Consider the following 12,961-nt stretch of genomic DNA (forward strand, 5'->3'; position numbering starts at 1 on the left):
GAGAGGTAGGATTACAGACAGAGAAAGAGAGAGAGAGAGAGAGAGAGAGAGAGAGAGAGAGGTCTTCCATCCATTGGTTCACTCCCCAAATGGCCTCAACAGCCAGAGCTGGGCCGATCCAAAGCCAGGAGCCAGGAGCTTCCTCTGGGTCTCCCACATGGGTGCAGGGCCCAAGGACTTGGGCCATCTTCCACTGCTTTCCCAGGCCATAGCAGGGAGCTGGATCTGAAGAGGAGCAGCTGGGACATGATCTGGTGCCCATATGGGATGCCAGTGCTGCAGATTGAGGCTTAGCCCCCCATACCTCAGTGCCAGCCCTAGTCCCGTCATATTTTACAATGAGCTACACACACTCACGCTCATACACGCACACGCGTGCACACACACACACACACACAGAAAGGGAAAAAGACTGAAGAAACATAACATACAGATACAATCAGTGAACTTCATCTGGATCCTGATTTAAATTAACCAGCTATAAAAAAAAGGCATTTGACTATAGATTAGATATTTAGATATTGTCAGGGAACTATTAAATTTTTTGTCTGTTAGTGACATTGTTATTATGCATGAAAATATGTATTTTTTTGTAGATAGATAATGAAGTATTTCAGGGTGAGAAGACATGGTGTCTTAGAATTGTGTTAAAATGCTCTAAGCAAAAAAAAAAAGGAGCAAGAGATGAAGTGAATACAGCCAAATGTTACTAGTTGTTGAAGGTGAATGTGGAGGTGAAAATTGGTTGCAGTCTGTAGTTTTGGTGAGTCTGGAAATGTTCATAATAAAAACTTAATCAGGGGGGGTGGCCTGGTGTTTGAGATGCTGCTTGGGTTGCCTGCATCCCTTATGGGAGTGTGTGGGTTCGAGTCCCAGATCTGATCCTGACTCCAGCTTCCTGCTAATGCACACCCTGTGAGGCAGCAGTGATGGCTGAAGTACTTGGGTGCTTGCCACCCACATGGGAGACCCAGATGGAGTTCTTGGCTTCTACCTGGCTCTCCAAGCATTCAGTAGGGGGTGGGGGAGAGAACCAGAAGTTGGGAGACCTCTCTCTCTCCTCCCCCCTTAAAAATAAAATTTTAAAAAATGTTTTAAGTTAAAGGAGAGAAAGGAAGCCCAAACCAGGCTGCTTTAGGGTAGCAGTGCTGTAAAGCCAGGGGCTCTCTCTCTGGTCCACAAAAGCCCAAAGCTGTCCTCCTACCAGTCATCTCCCTAAGTGCACAAGCCCTGTAGTCTCTCAGTGGCCTGTGAAGTGGGCTTCCCCTTCTCGGGTCCCTGTGTCCCTCTGACTAGATGGCAGTCCTTCTCCCCCTTTCTCCATCGTGATGAACTAATAATCCCAGGAAAGCAAATCAAAGGGCAGATGGGCGGGGCCTGATCTGAAGGGGCGGTCCTGGGCACTGGCGAGCCTGCCCCCTGCAGTGGGTGGGGGTTGTAGGGCAGGACATGAAGGGGAGAGGGCAGGTCCAAACTCTTCACAGTCACCTGCATTCAGTGTCGAGTGAGCTTCCAGAGGCCTGTGGCACTTTTACTTGGACCGCTGTGCTAGAAACTTCGCCTCTCTCTGGCTCCTGGGCATCATGTCTTGTTCCAAGCGGCGTAATCACTTCCAGAGTCTGATGCTTCTGCAGTGGCCCCTGAGCTACCTTGCCATCTGTGAGTACCAACCCAAGAGTACACAGCAAGAAGCCAGAGTCAGAGGCCAGGGCAAGGACGGAGGTGATTTTGGTGGTCATGGGAAGTCTTGTCTCTGGCCTGTGATCATCTGAGACAGCACTGGAGAGTAAAGCCAAGGAGCTTTGCGCTCTACCAGTGTTCTGGGAAGGAAAAGATGGAGCCCCCGGGGAGAGTGACAACAGTCAGGGCATGATGGAAATGGCTAGATCTAGCTCATTTCCTTCCACTTGCTAACTCTCACCATGCAGGGAAAGAAAATTTGCCCTGTGATCATGGAGAGTGGGACAGAGGAAGCATTTGCATTACAGCCTAGAGAAATGTAGCCTGTGTTTGACCCACAGAGTCCTGCATTCCCGGAGGGGCTGGCAGGGGTAGTGTGTGGGGAGACTGAAGCAATGGAAGCAATGGTGAATGGGTAAGAGGACAAGAATGGTGCCTAGGAAACAGTGGAGGGACACGGATGCAGAGTAGGCAAACTGGAGGGCAACATGGATGGTAAAGGAGCATGGGAGGGTAGGCTAGTGGCTTAACAAGCATTCAAGGATGATGGATGGGATGGAGGCAGGAGACAGAAGGAAAACAATAGTGGGCAGATGGGACAAGAGTGAAAAACAAGCTGGTGGCAGGCAGAGGGCAATAGAGGGATGGTGGAGTTAGGTGGGCAGGGGTGCAGATAGGCAGAGAAATAGGGCTTTTGTATAGTAGATGATAGGAGAAATGTTTGAAAAGATTTATTTATTTATTTGAAAGAAGAGCAATCGAGAGAAGGAGAGACAAACAGAAAGAGAAAGATCTTTCAGCTGCTGGTTTACTCCCCCAGTTGGCCACAGTCAGGTCTGGGCCAGGCCTGAAGCCAGGAGCCAGGAACTCCATCCAGGTCTCCCACGCGGGTGGCAGGGGCCCAAGCACTTGGGCCGTCTTCCGTTGCTTCCCCAGGCACATTAGCAGGGAGCTGGATGGGAATCAAAGCAGCTGGGACTGGAACCAGTGCTCTGATATGGGATGCTGGCGTTGTAAGTAGCAGCACCCACAACACCTGCCCTAGGGGAAATTTTTGAAGGATGAGTGGACATGAGTGATGCATGGGCAGGACCTGGATTGTGCTGAGGGCCAGATCCAGAGGCCTGGCTAGTATGGAGAGCTGGTAACGAGACAGGACATGGTCACGTTCTGCTGGCACCACAAGTTTGGGCTGACCGAATCTCCTTGGCAGTTTGGATCTTGCAGCCGTTGTTCATCTACCTGCTGTTTACACCCTTATGGCCTCTCCCAGCACTTTACTTAGTCTGGCTGTTCCTGGACAGGAAGACCCCAGAGCAAGGTAAGATTTGTGGACCTATGAACGGGAAGGTTCCAGCTCAACCCACAGCCCTGCACAGTAAGTGTCACTGACCAAACCCGGGGCTTTGTCATCCATGTTCTCAGAGCCACAGGAGCCTCCTGGGCTCTCTTCCTATCCTACCTCCCTCGGTGCCACTGGGCAACCCTGGGTGAGAAGGTACAGGGTGGCGCAGCGGGACATCATCATCCCCTCCTGGCATTTTTGTTTCAGGTGGCAGGCGCTCAGCCTGGGTGAGGAACTGGACTGTGTGGACTTACATCAGGGACTACTTTCCCATTACGGTAAATGCCTCTTCGGAGCACCCCTCACAACTTCCAAACTGCTAGGCATTTCTACCAGGGAGCTAGCAGTGTCCGTAAGAAAGGCAAGCACCCCAGAGGAGTCTTGGTGCAGGCTGGACGCACTCCTGGAACCCATATTGCTCTGGTGCACTCCATAATCTGTTAGGACACATTGGATACCCTTGGCATGACCTGGCACGTGACACAGGCAGAAGACATAGAGGAAGTTCACAGAGATGTGAATAGTTCATATACAACAGAGAGGGCAGACAAGTACAGAGAGCTATAGGTTTGATTCAATTTAGAGGGGCAGTTTTGATTTATTTATTTATTTATTTGAAAGTCAGAGTTACAGAGAGGCAGAGAGAGGGAGAAAAAGGTCTTCCATCGGCTGGTTTACTCCCCAAATGGCCACAACAGTCGGAGCTGAGCAAATCAGAAGCTAGGGGCTTCTTCAGGGTCTCCCACGTGGGTGCAAGTGTACAAGGACTTGGGCCATCTTCCATTGCTTTCCCAGGCCATCATCAGGGAGCTGGATCAGAAGTGGAGCAGGTGGGACTTGAACCGGTGCCCATATGTGATGCTGGTGCCATAGGCGGAGGCTTTACCCACTACGCCACAGTGCTGGCCGCACTGCCCTGATTTTTAAAGCAGAGCTCCCTGACCTTTGTCATGTCATGATGGCACTCACAGAAGAAAAAAAATTAGCCCACATAAAGCACCCTGATGCAGGCAAGAGGCTGGCAGCTCTAGGTGCTCCACACCCTACCTTGTTACCCAACGGCTGAGACGCCCCCTTATCTTGGCCCCTCAAAGTCCACACTGGGTCTCTCTATTGCAAAGTTGTGCTTTGGGGCGCACCCTACTCCTGGGGTGTCTGTCCCTCCCACTGCTTCCCACGTGATCTCACGCACCCCCCCCCCCCGGTGTTCCTTCTCCTGCCCGCAGATCCTGAAGACTGAAGACCTGCCGCCTGAGCACAACTACATCATGGGGGTGCACCCTCACGGCCTCCTGACCTTCGGCGCCTTCTGCAACTTCTGCACCGAGGTCACGGGCTTCGCAAGGGCCTTCCCAGGCATCACTCCTCACTTGGCCACGCTGTCCTGGTTCTTCAAGATCCCCATTATTAGGGAGTACCTCATGGCCAAAGGTGCTTCTGACCACACTTACTGGAGCTTCTGGTCTAGTTTTCTGCTGGCAAATGCACCCTTTCAGGCCCCGTTGCCACCACACTGCGCCTGGGGCATCATGGCCTAATAGTCAAGAGCATGTGTTCTGGAGCTAAACCCGCCTGGGTTTTGAATCGTAGCTCTGCCAGCTTGCTGGGAGATCTTGGGCACACTAGCTAAGCTCCACTGCTCTCAGTCGCCCGATCTGTGAAGGGGGGTCCTGATGACAATAGTGCGACCACAGGTGATGTAGTGTGACAGCTCAGAGCGATCAGGCCAGGAAAGCCTGCCACACAGCATGAGGTTAATAACTAACTGGGGTCTGGGAATCAGAAAGTCCTTCTGCTTATCCCACCGGTAACCTTCCGACTGCAGTTTCCACTCAGTGCCTCCTGCGAAGTGGAGATACAGCCCCAAAGTGCATCCTGTTCTGCGGCTGCACAATGTTTCCCTCTGCACACTTCTCAGCCCCATCTCACGGAGCCTCCTCCTAGAACCCCAGAGCAAACAATTGCACCTGGGGAAGAGCAGGCAGGAGCGTGTTCCCCAGGCCTCCGCTCCCCCGCTCCTCTCCTGACTCTGTTTCTCCTCTCTCTGTTCCTTGCTTGTGCCCAGGTCTGTGCTCCGTGAGCCAGTCCTCCATTGACTACCTGCTGAGCCACGGCACTGGCAACCTCGTGGGTGTAGTAGTGGGAGGTGTGGGAGAGGCCCTGCAGAGTGTGCCCAACACCACCACGCTCCTCCTCCAGAATCGCAAAGGCTTCGTGCGCACGGCCCTCCAGCACGGGTAGGTGTTCCCCCAGAAGAGGGCTGGGTGGTGGCCTTCTCCCAGCCGCGTGACCCTGTTGGCAATGCCAAAGGTGACTCAACACGCGAGCCTTGCCTTCAGGAAATCTACTGCTCAGTAGGCGAGATGGGCATAGAATTGCAAAGTGGTTTAGGTCATCAGCTCCTGAGCCAGCTGGACCAGTTCCCAGGAAGCTAAAATACAAACCCAGATTCAATATGAGAGGTAGGGCGTGCGTGGTTGTGGTGGGGTGGGGGGCAGGGGCAGGGTCCAGGCTTGGGTTGCCCTAGGGTTATAGGTGATGGCCACATTATCAATACTGATACTGACATCTGCCTTTTAATTGGTAGTACAAGAGGCAGAATCTGCAGGCAGGCGTCTGATGTAAAATCCTGGTTCCATGATTTACTGTGCTCTCTCAGACAAGTTACTTAACCATTCTGAGCATTCCTAATGTCGCTATTACTAATCTCACCTACTTTGTACTTTCTTCATAATACCTACTCTATAGCTTCCTTGAACCTTTTGGAAGACTCCTCCTATGATTGAATTTCAAAAAAAAATTGGCACCAAGATAAACATATCTTCTAATTCCATTTTCCATGAACTTTTGAAGTGCCCTGGTATATGTACATCTAGGTGAAATTATCTCATTTTCTCTGTACTTTCTACCAATGGAAACAGGGTCAGGTATCCCCCTCCTTGGCACCTCCTAGAAGCTTTTCATGCTGTCAGCCTCTGGGGGTCCCTGCCCAAGCCCTCTTCCCTCCCTGCACCCCCATATCTGGTCCTTGCAATCCTGCCCCAGAGATAGCACTCTCACTGTCCTGGAAAATTTCAGGATAAGAGACCCTCAAGTGGGGAGCCCTGCAGAATTTTTTCCCTAGGATTTATTTTATTGGGGCCGGCGCTATGGCATAGTGGGTAAAGCCACCAGCTGCAGTGCCAACATCCCATATGGACACAGGTTCAAGTCCTGGCTGCTCCACTTCCAATCCAGCTCCCTGCTAACAGCCTGGGGAAAGCAGCAGAGGCCTACCATCCACATGGGAGACCCAGAAGAAGCTCCGGGCTCTTGGCTTCCTCCTGGTGCAGCCCGGCCATTGTGGCCATTTGGGGAATGAACCAGAAGATGTAAGACTTTCTCTCTCTCTCTCCTGCCTTTCAAATAAATAAATAAATCCCTTAAAAACATAAAGATCTTCATATTAAAAACAGATTTATTTATTTATTTGAAAGGCAGAGTTATAAGGAGCGGGAGAGAGAGAGAATGAAAGTTCCATCCACTGGTTCACTCAGGGGAGCCCTGTTTAGGACAAGAGGAACTGCTTTGGGCCATTGAGATTTGCACACAATAGAAGGGGGCTGGGCCACGAGCGAATGTTCTTCTAGGCTCTTCCCGCCCCACCTTGTGTCTGGAAAATGAATCTGGGTTTTCCTACAGGGCTCATCTGGTCCCCACTTTCACTTTTGGAGAAACCGAAGTGTTTGACCAGGTGCTGTTCCATAAGGACAGCAGGATGTACAAGTTCCAGGGCTACTTCCGCCGGGTCTTTGGCTTCTATTTTTGCATCTTCTATGGACAAGGCTTCCGCCCAGGCACCACGGGGGTCCTGCCATACTGCCGGCCCATTGTCACTGTGGGTGAGTGTCGTCCTCAGCCCCCAGGTCACCTTAGCTCCTTCTCCACCTCCACCTCCTGCCTTCCCACCCCATCCCCATGGAAGAAGATTGCAGCTGAGGGGGAGAAGCTGGGTGTTGAGTTGGAGTGTGAGCCGGTCAGGCCCAGGAAAGGAGACAGAGGTGGAAGGAAGAAGAAATTCTCCCACTCTCTCCTTATCTTTTTCTTGCAGTTGGGGAGCCACTGCCACTGCCCAGAGTTGAAAAGCCAAGCCAGGAGCTGGTGGACAAATACCACGCCCTCTACATGGACGCCCTGCACAAACTGTTTGAGCAGCATAAGACACAGCACGGCTGCTCAGAGACCCAAAAGCTGCTTTTCCTCTGACTTCGGGGACCGTGTGCCCCACAGTGCAAGAGCACATGCCTAAAAAGGAGACCCACCGCCAGTGCTGGCCAGAGAGAGGATGGGGGAGCAAGAGCGATGAGGGAGGGGGGCACTAGGACTTCCTTCTGAGCCCCTGCTCCCTGGGGGGAGTGCTCCCTGAGGCCTTTGCCCAGTCACTCCCCAGAGCAGGGCATCTGGCAGCCCTTCCTGCTCTGCTGTCCTCCCTGAGCCTGACACGCAGGTCCTGAATGACCCCTGAAGGACTCAAATGATGGCCAAGCAACCACTACTCCATTTTTGTTCTTAGCCTTTATACAATTTTCAAATGGCAATACAATTTGCATCCCGTACATGTAACCTGTTCGAGGAGTAAAATTCAGCATATACAGTGTAGCTTTTGGACATTTCTCAGCACCCTCTGCCTAAAACTGGTACCCATTAGCAGTCACTCCTTGTTCCCCCACGTCCCCCAGGACCCTGGCGACCACTAATCTACTTTCTGTCTCTATGGATTTGCCAATTCTGAACATTTCATATAAATGGAACAATACACTATGTGGTCTTTTGGGACTGGCTGCCTTCTCTCAGCAGGTTTTCAAGGTTGCTACATGTTGTAGCATACATCTATACTTCATTCCTTTTTATGCCTGAATAATAGTCCATTGGATGTTCCTAACACATTTTGTTTATCCATTCACCAGTTGATGGGCATACAAGTTGCTTCTTCTTTTTTTTTTTTTTTTTTTGAAAAAAATTATTTATTTGAAAGGCAGAGTTATAGAGAAGCAGAGGCAGGGGTTGGGAGAGATGTCTTCCATCCACTAGTTCATTCCCGAATGGCCACAATGGCTGGATCTGGGCCGACCCGAAGCCAGGAGCCAGGAGCTCTTTTGGGTCTCCTGTGTTGGTGCAGGGGCCCAAGCACTTGGGCCATCTTCGACTGCTTTCCTAGGCCATAGCAAAGAGCTGGATTGGAAGTGGAGCAGCTGAAACTCGAACCAGCACCCATATGGGAAGCCAGCATGGCAGGCAACAGCTTACCAGCTACGCCACAGGGCCAGCCCTGCATGTTGCTTCCTCCTTTTAGCTATTGTGAATAGTGCTACTAGAAACATTCACGCCCAGATTTTTGTGTGATAATCTGCTATCCCCAAACATAAAGACCTAGGCCTACACCACTACCAAGCATGCCTTAGGAATGGATAAAAAGTGTCTGACTCAAAGGGACAGGTGTTGTGGTGCAGCAGGTCAAGCCAACACCTGTGACATTGGCATCCCACATGGACACATGTTCCCGTCCCAGCTGCCTCACTTCCTATCCAGCTCCCTGTTAATGCATCTGGGAAAGCAGCCAAAGATGGCCCAAGTCCATTTCCAACCCCTGTTAGAGACCTAGATGGAGTTCTAGATTTCCGGTTTGGGCCTGGACCAGCTCTAGCTGTTGTGATCATTTGGAGGGTGAGCCAGCAGATGGAAGATCTCTCTGTTAGCAGAAATGGATGGGCTAGGTTCTTGTCTTCGCACAAAAACATTCAGACGTGAGACAGAGAACAGTGGAAAGCAAAGTAGCAAGGTTTAATGGGCATAGGACATCTGTCAGAATGTATGGGACAGAATCCAAGAGAGAGTGCCCTGTCATTCAGACTGGGGAAAGCAAAGTCGCATGGTTAAATGGAGAGAATACACCTGGCGGCCAGGCAGCTGGGCGGGTGGCTCAGGAAAAGGCTGAGAGCTGAGCTCACAGTCTGTATTCTGACTGCCACTTATAAGGGAAAAGGGTCCAGTCCTCCTCCCCCTTCCCCTCCTCCTCCCTCTCCTCCTCCTCCTCCTCCTCCTCCTCCTCCTCCTCCTCCTCCTCCTTGACAAAGGGTTTGCTGAGAGCGTCTTAGGTGAAATCTCTCCCAAGGTTTCACTACTCAGTGCTACCAGACTGGGGAGCCTACCTGGCACCAGGCAGAGGAGCTGCCCCTAGAGGGCCTTCCTTGGAGGAAGGATGTGAAGGTTTTATTGCTCAGTGTTATCAGGCCAGGTAAGCCAGTTGGTGCTGAAGAGAGAGGATTCTCCTGAGTGGAAGGCTAGGACCACTACAAAGTTACAGGGGGCTGTTTCCAAGGTGAGCGCCTGCAGGTGAGTTGTTTTCCTTAAGCCCTCTCACACACAGAGGCTAATTTTGAACTTCCTACCTAACGTTCTCTCTCTCTCTCTCTCTCTCTCTCTTTTAAAAATAGCAAGTGACTGGGGCTGGCGCTGTGGCACAGTGGGTTAATCCTTCACCTGAAGCACCAGCATCATATATGGGCGCTGGTTCTAGTCCCGCCTGCTCCTATTCCGATCCAGTTCTCTGCTATGGCCTGGGAAAGCAGTAGATGACCCAAGTCCTTGGACCCCTGCAGTTGGGTGGGAGACCCAGAAGAGGCTCCTGGCTCCTGGCTTCGGATCAGTGCTGCTCCAGCCGTTGCGGCCGTCTGGGGAGTGAACTAACGGAAGGAAGCCCTTTCTCTGTCTCTCCCTCTCCCTGTCTGTGACTCTACCTCTCAAATAAATAAAATCTTTTAAAAAATAGCACATGAATGAAAGTTTCAAAACCATTTAGACTACTAGTCTTTTTTCCTTTGCCTTTTAACCCTTAAAAATATTGGTTCTTCATAGAGTGCCACACTTTTCTGTCACATTGCACTAGTGTAAGTCTGAAATCTAACCGAGATTTTCCTCATCAGCCATAATGTAATATATTTAATGTACCAATCTCCAGCAAACACCTTAACCTCAATATACCCGATACCAGACAGATCATTTTGCTCCTCCCATCCTCCCACCTTATCACTCAATAGTGTTCATCCATCCTGTCCCCTTCTTCAATGTCACAATCTAGCCAAGGCCATTGCCAACATTCCTAGCCTACTACTACCACCTCCTCTAGTAAAGTCCTCTCTAATCAATTCATCCATCAGTCTACTTGCAGGATGCTGTTGCTTAAACCTTAAATCTGACTCCAGTCTCGCGCTTTCCATCTTTTATTGCTCCTGTGATACTACTATTAGAATAACCTAAATTGTGTGTAGGTGTCACTCATGTTCCTTAGATGTTAATGACTATTGCACAGAGAAAAAAAAGTGGTTCTGTGTCAAAATGAGTATGGGAGATGCTGGAGTAAGCAAATTAGAGAAGTGCATTTATTGAAGTCTTCTCAGTGTCTTTACTACGCTAATGGGCTTTGTGACTTTCCAAAGGGGAGTATTTAGCACTTCCCAAATGTATCTGAAGACAGAACCCTTGTTTCAAATAACACCCACTACCATCTCCTAGAACACTTAGTTTCTCTCAGTACAGTCTTGAAAATGTTGGCCTTTGTAGGATAAAGTCCAAAACCCTCGGCATGGCAGCGAAGGCTACTGGAAAAATAAGGAAAGTTGCTGATTTGGTTTAGGAACTTTTCCAATTGGCCAAGGACTTTGCAGGAGAACTCGGACTCTCAGGGTGGATTGAAGTCGTATGGCGGAGATCCGAAGGTAATTGCATGGGAAAGGAACTGGGTTTGAAATGTTCCCACCTGCTGTGGTGTTTCTTCCAGACAGAGGGAATGAGAGCAGAATCTTACAGAGAAATCTCAAGGGCACACATGGGAAGGAGGCTATTTGTATTTCATGACCATGACCTTCCTTGGGAGAGTGAAAGAACACAGGGATAGGAGTTTAAACATTTGCTTTTTTATTGGGATCAGCTAGTTGCTCCTCCTCAGAAATTCGGTGCCCTCTCCCCCCCCCATATCGTTTCTGCTTGCCCTCACCCTCAGCCACAGTGCAGTCTCTCCCTCCCCTAGTCCCTCCTCTCTCTGAATATTCTTTTAAATTTTTTCTCAAGCTCCCAAAGCAGTACATTTTATTTTACAGTACACAACAAACTCCCCGACGTGATGTGGGGCTTGGCTTCAGATTGCTTTCTGTTAGTCACCCATGCTGAGCAAGATTTTTGGATCTTCAAGATACCCAAGACTCAACACAGAGTCTGCTTTTTCACGTGAGTTCACAAGTCCAAGTTCTTTCCATTTATCTTAGCATTTGGACACTGATTCTTTGAGATAGAAAGGAAGTAAGGAAGGCATTTCCTTTACAATTTAATCTATATGACTAATGTAGATGATAGCATGTTCTTTTATTCTTGTCTAATCGGCAGTGATAGTGATGCCAGAAACTCGAGTCTGGAGATCCCTGTTTCTCTTGGGTCTGAAATGTTCTAATAATACTCTAACACTCTGGGGCTGGCGCTGTTGTGTAGTGGGCTGAGCTTCCACCTGCAGTGCCGGCATCCCATATGGTCACCAGTTCGAGTCCCGGATGCTCCTCTTCTGATCTAGCTTTCTGCTATGGCCTGAGAAAGCAGTGGAAGATGGCCCAAGTGCTTCAGCCCTTACACCTGCATGGGAGACCCAGAAGAAGCTCCTGGCTCCCGGCTCCAGCTATTGCAGCCATTTGGGGAGTGAACCAGCAGATGGAAGGCATTTCTCCCTGTCTCTTCCTCTCTGTGTCTGTAACTCTATCTCTCAAATACATAAAATCTTTTAAAAAGGAAAAAGAAATACTCTAACATTCTAAGCCTTTGCTCCATGTTCAGGGTGTCACAGTGACTTCATATGTGCTGAACATCCAAGCAACTAACTAGTGGGACTTACAAATCACGGAATGTGAGTGTAGGAAGGAGTGTTTCCAAAGACTGGCCAGGATGGTGACCTCCAGTGGGCCAAATGGCTGGGGCTCTATCTGAGATAAGAGTGGAAAGAGAAAGGAGCAGAGTACCTGAGTGACGTCTGGAGGGCTGCCTCACAGAGGGGATTGCTGCACCTGTGGCATGGGGAACCCAGCAAGAAGAGGAGACAGGAATCGATGAGCTGGAATTTCTGCCAGTCCTGCATTGTAACTCCATCCCCCTTCACTTGGCTCACTCCTCCTTGCCCATGCTCCTCATTCTTTGTGGGCACAAGACAAAGAACCCAGCAGAGAAAAGAGTCGCCATCTGAAAGAGCTTTTACATTTCAAAAACTCGGCAGAAAGAAAAATTGGCAACATTTCTTGGGGAAAAAACACAAACCTGAGCAATCAAATAGCTTTGTATCTCTGCTTTTGCTCGTGCCGTCTATACATGGAAAAGCCTATTTGTCTTTTAAGCCCACAGTGAAACTGAACCTCTATCATAGAAAGGCAGGACCCGGCCTCTCATCTGTCTCCCTTAGCCCAAGGTGTCCTTGCCTGTCCTTTATCGAAAGGAGTTTCCTGAATTGAGGAAGGGATGCAGCTGGCCCTATAAGGTTCTAATCACTGTATTGTGGGCTAGGTGGGGTCTAAAGTCCCGATTCCAGGCTCTTACCTCTTACCTAGAGAAGCATTCTAAGTATAGGCACAAAGATGATGTGTAAAGTGATAAAGTTTATTCAAAAGGTGAGGAAAACACACATATGTGGTCAGTGCACAGGAATAGGGTGAGCCAGGAAGAGAAAAGGGTGGAGGAAGGAAGAGAGAGGGTGTTTCAATACCCTGACTCCTCAGTTTGCAGAGAGAGCAAGCTCCTCCCAGTTGGCACCCTCTCAGAAGGTTGGAAGGGGGAGTGTTACGTGATACCGCCTCCAGGTTCCAGGTAAGCAGAGGTACATCCTGGGGAACGGGTCTTTTGACTGACAGGTGGGTGGATAGGATTGCC

At 49.9% G+C, this 12,961-nt stretch overlaps 1 protein-coding gene across 1 annotated transcript; it reads left to right on the top strand.

Moving 5' to 3' along the window:
* Positions 1-1,458: 1,458 nt before the first annotated feature.
* AWAT1 (acyl-CoA wax alcohol acyltransferase 1) lies at positions 1,459-7,986 on the top strand. The gene is made up of 7 exons (XM_002720072.5): positions 1,459-1,659; positions 2,894-3,001; positions 3,233-3,303; positions 4,252-4,456; positions 5,091-5,262; positions 6,707-6,906; positions 7,116-7,986. The coding sequence occupies exons 1-7, from the start codon at positions 1,584-1,586 to the stop codon at positions 7,268-7,270; spliced, it is 987 nt and encodes a 328-aa protein (XP_002720118.1). The 5' UTR covers positions 1,459-1,583; the 3' UTR covers positions 7,271-7,986.
* The last annotated feature ends 4,975 nt before the right edge of the window (positions 7,987-12,961 follow it).

The sequence above is a fragment of the Oryctolagus cuniculus genome, chromosome X (assembly GCF_964237555.1).
Source record: "Oryctolagus cuniculus chromosome X, mOryCun1.1, whole genome shotgun sequence".
Lineage (NCBI taxonomy): Eukaryota > Metazoa > Chordata > Mammalia > Lagomorpha > Leporidae > Oryctolagus > Oryctolagus cuniculus.

Excerpts from the sequence above, each read along its gene's own strand:
- AWAT1 (XM_002720072.5), top strand. The coding sequence starts at position 1,584 with ATGTCTTGTTCCAAGCGGCGTAATCACTTCCAGAGTCTGATGCTTCTG. Across the intron at positions 3,002-3,232 it reads CAGGAAGACCCCAGAGCAAG|GTGGCAGGCGCTCAGCCTGG; the intron begins GTAAGATTTGTG and ends TTTTTGTTTCAG. Across the intron at positions 6,907-7,115 it reads CCGGCCCATTGTCACTGTGG|TTGGGGAGCCACTGCCACTG; the intron begins GTGAGTGTCGTC and ends TTTTTCTTGCAG.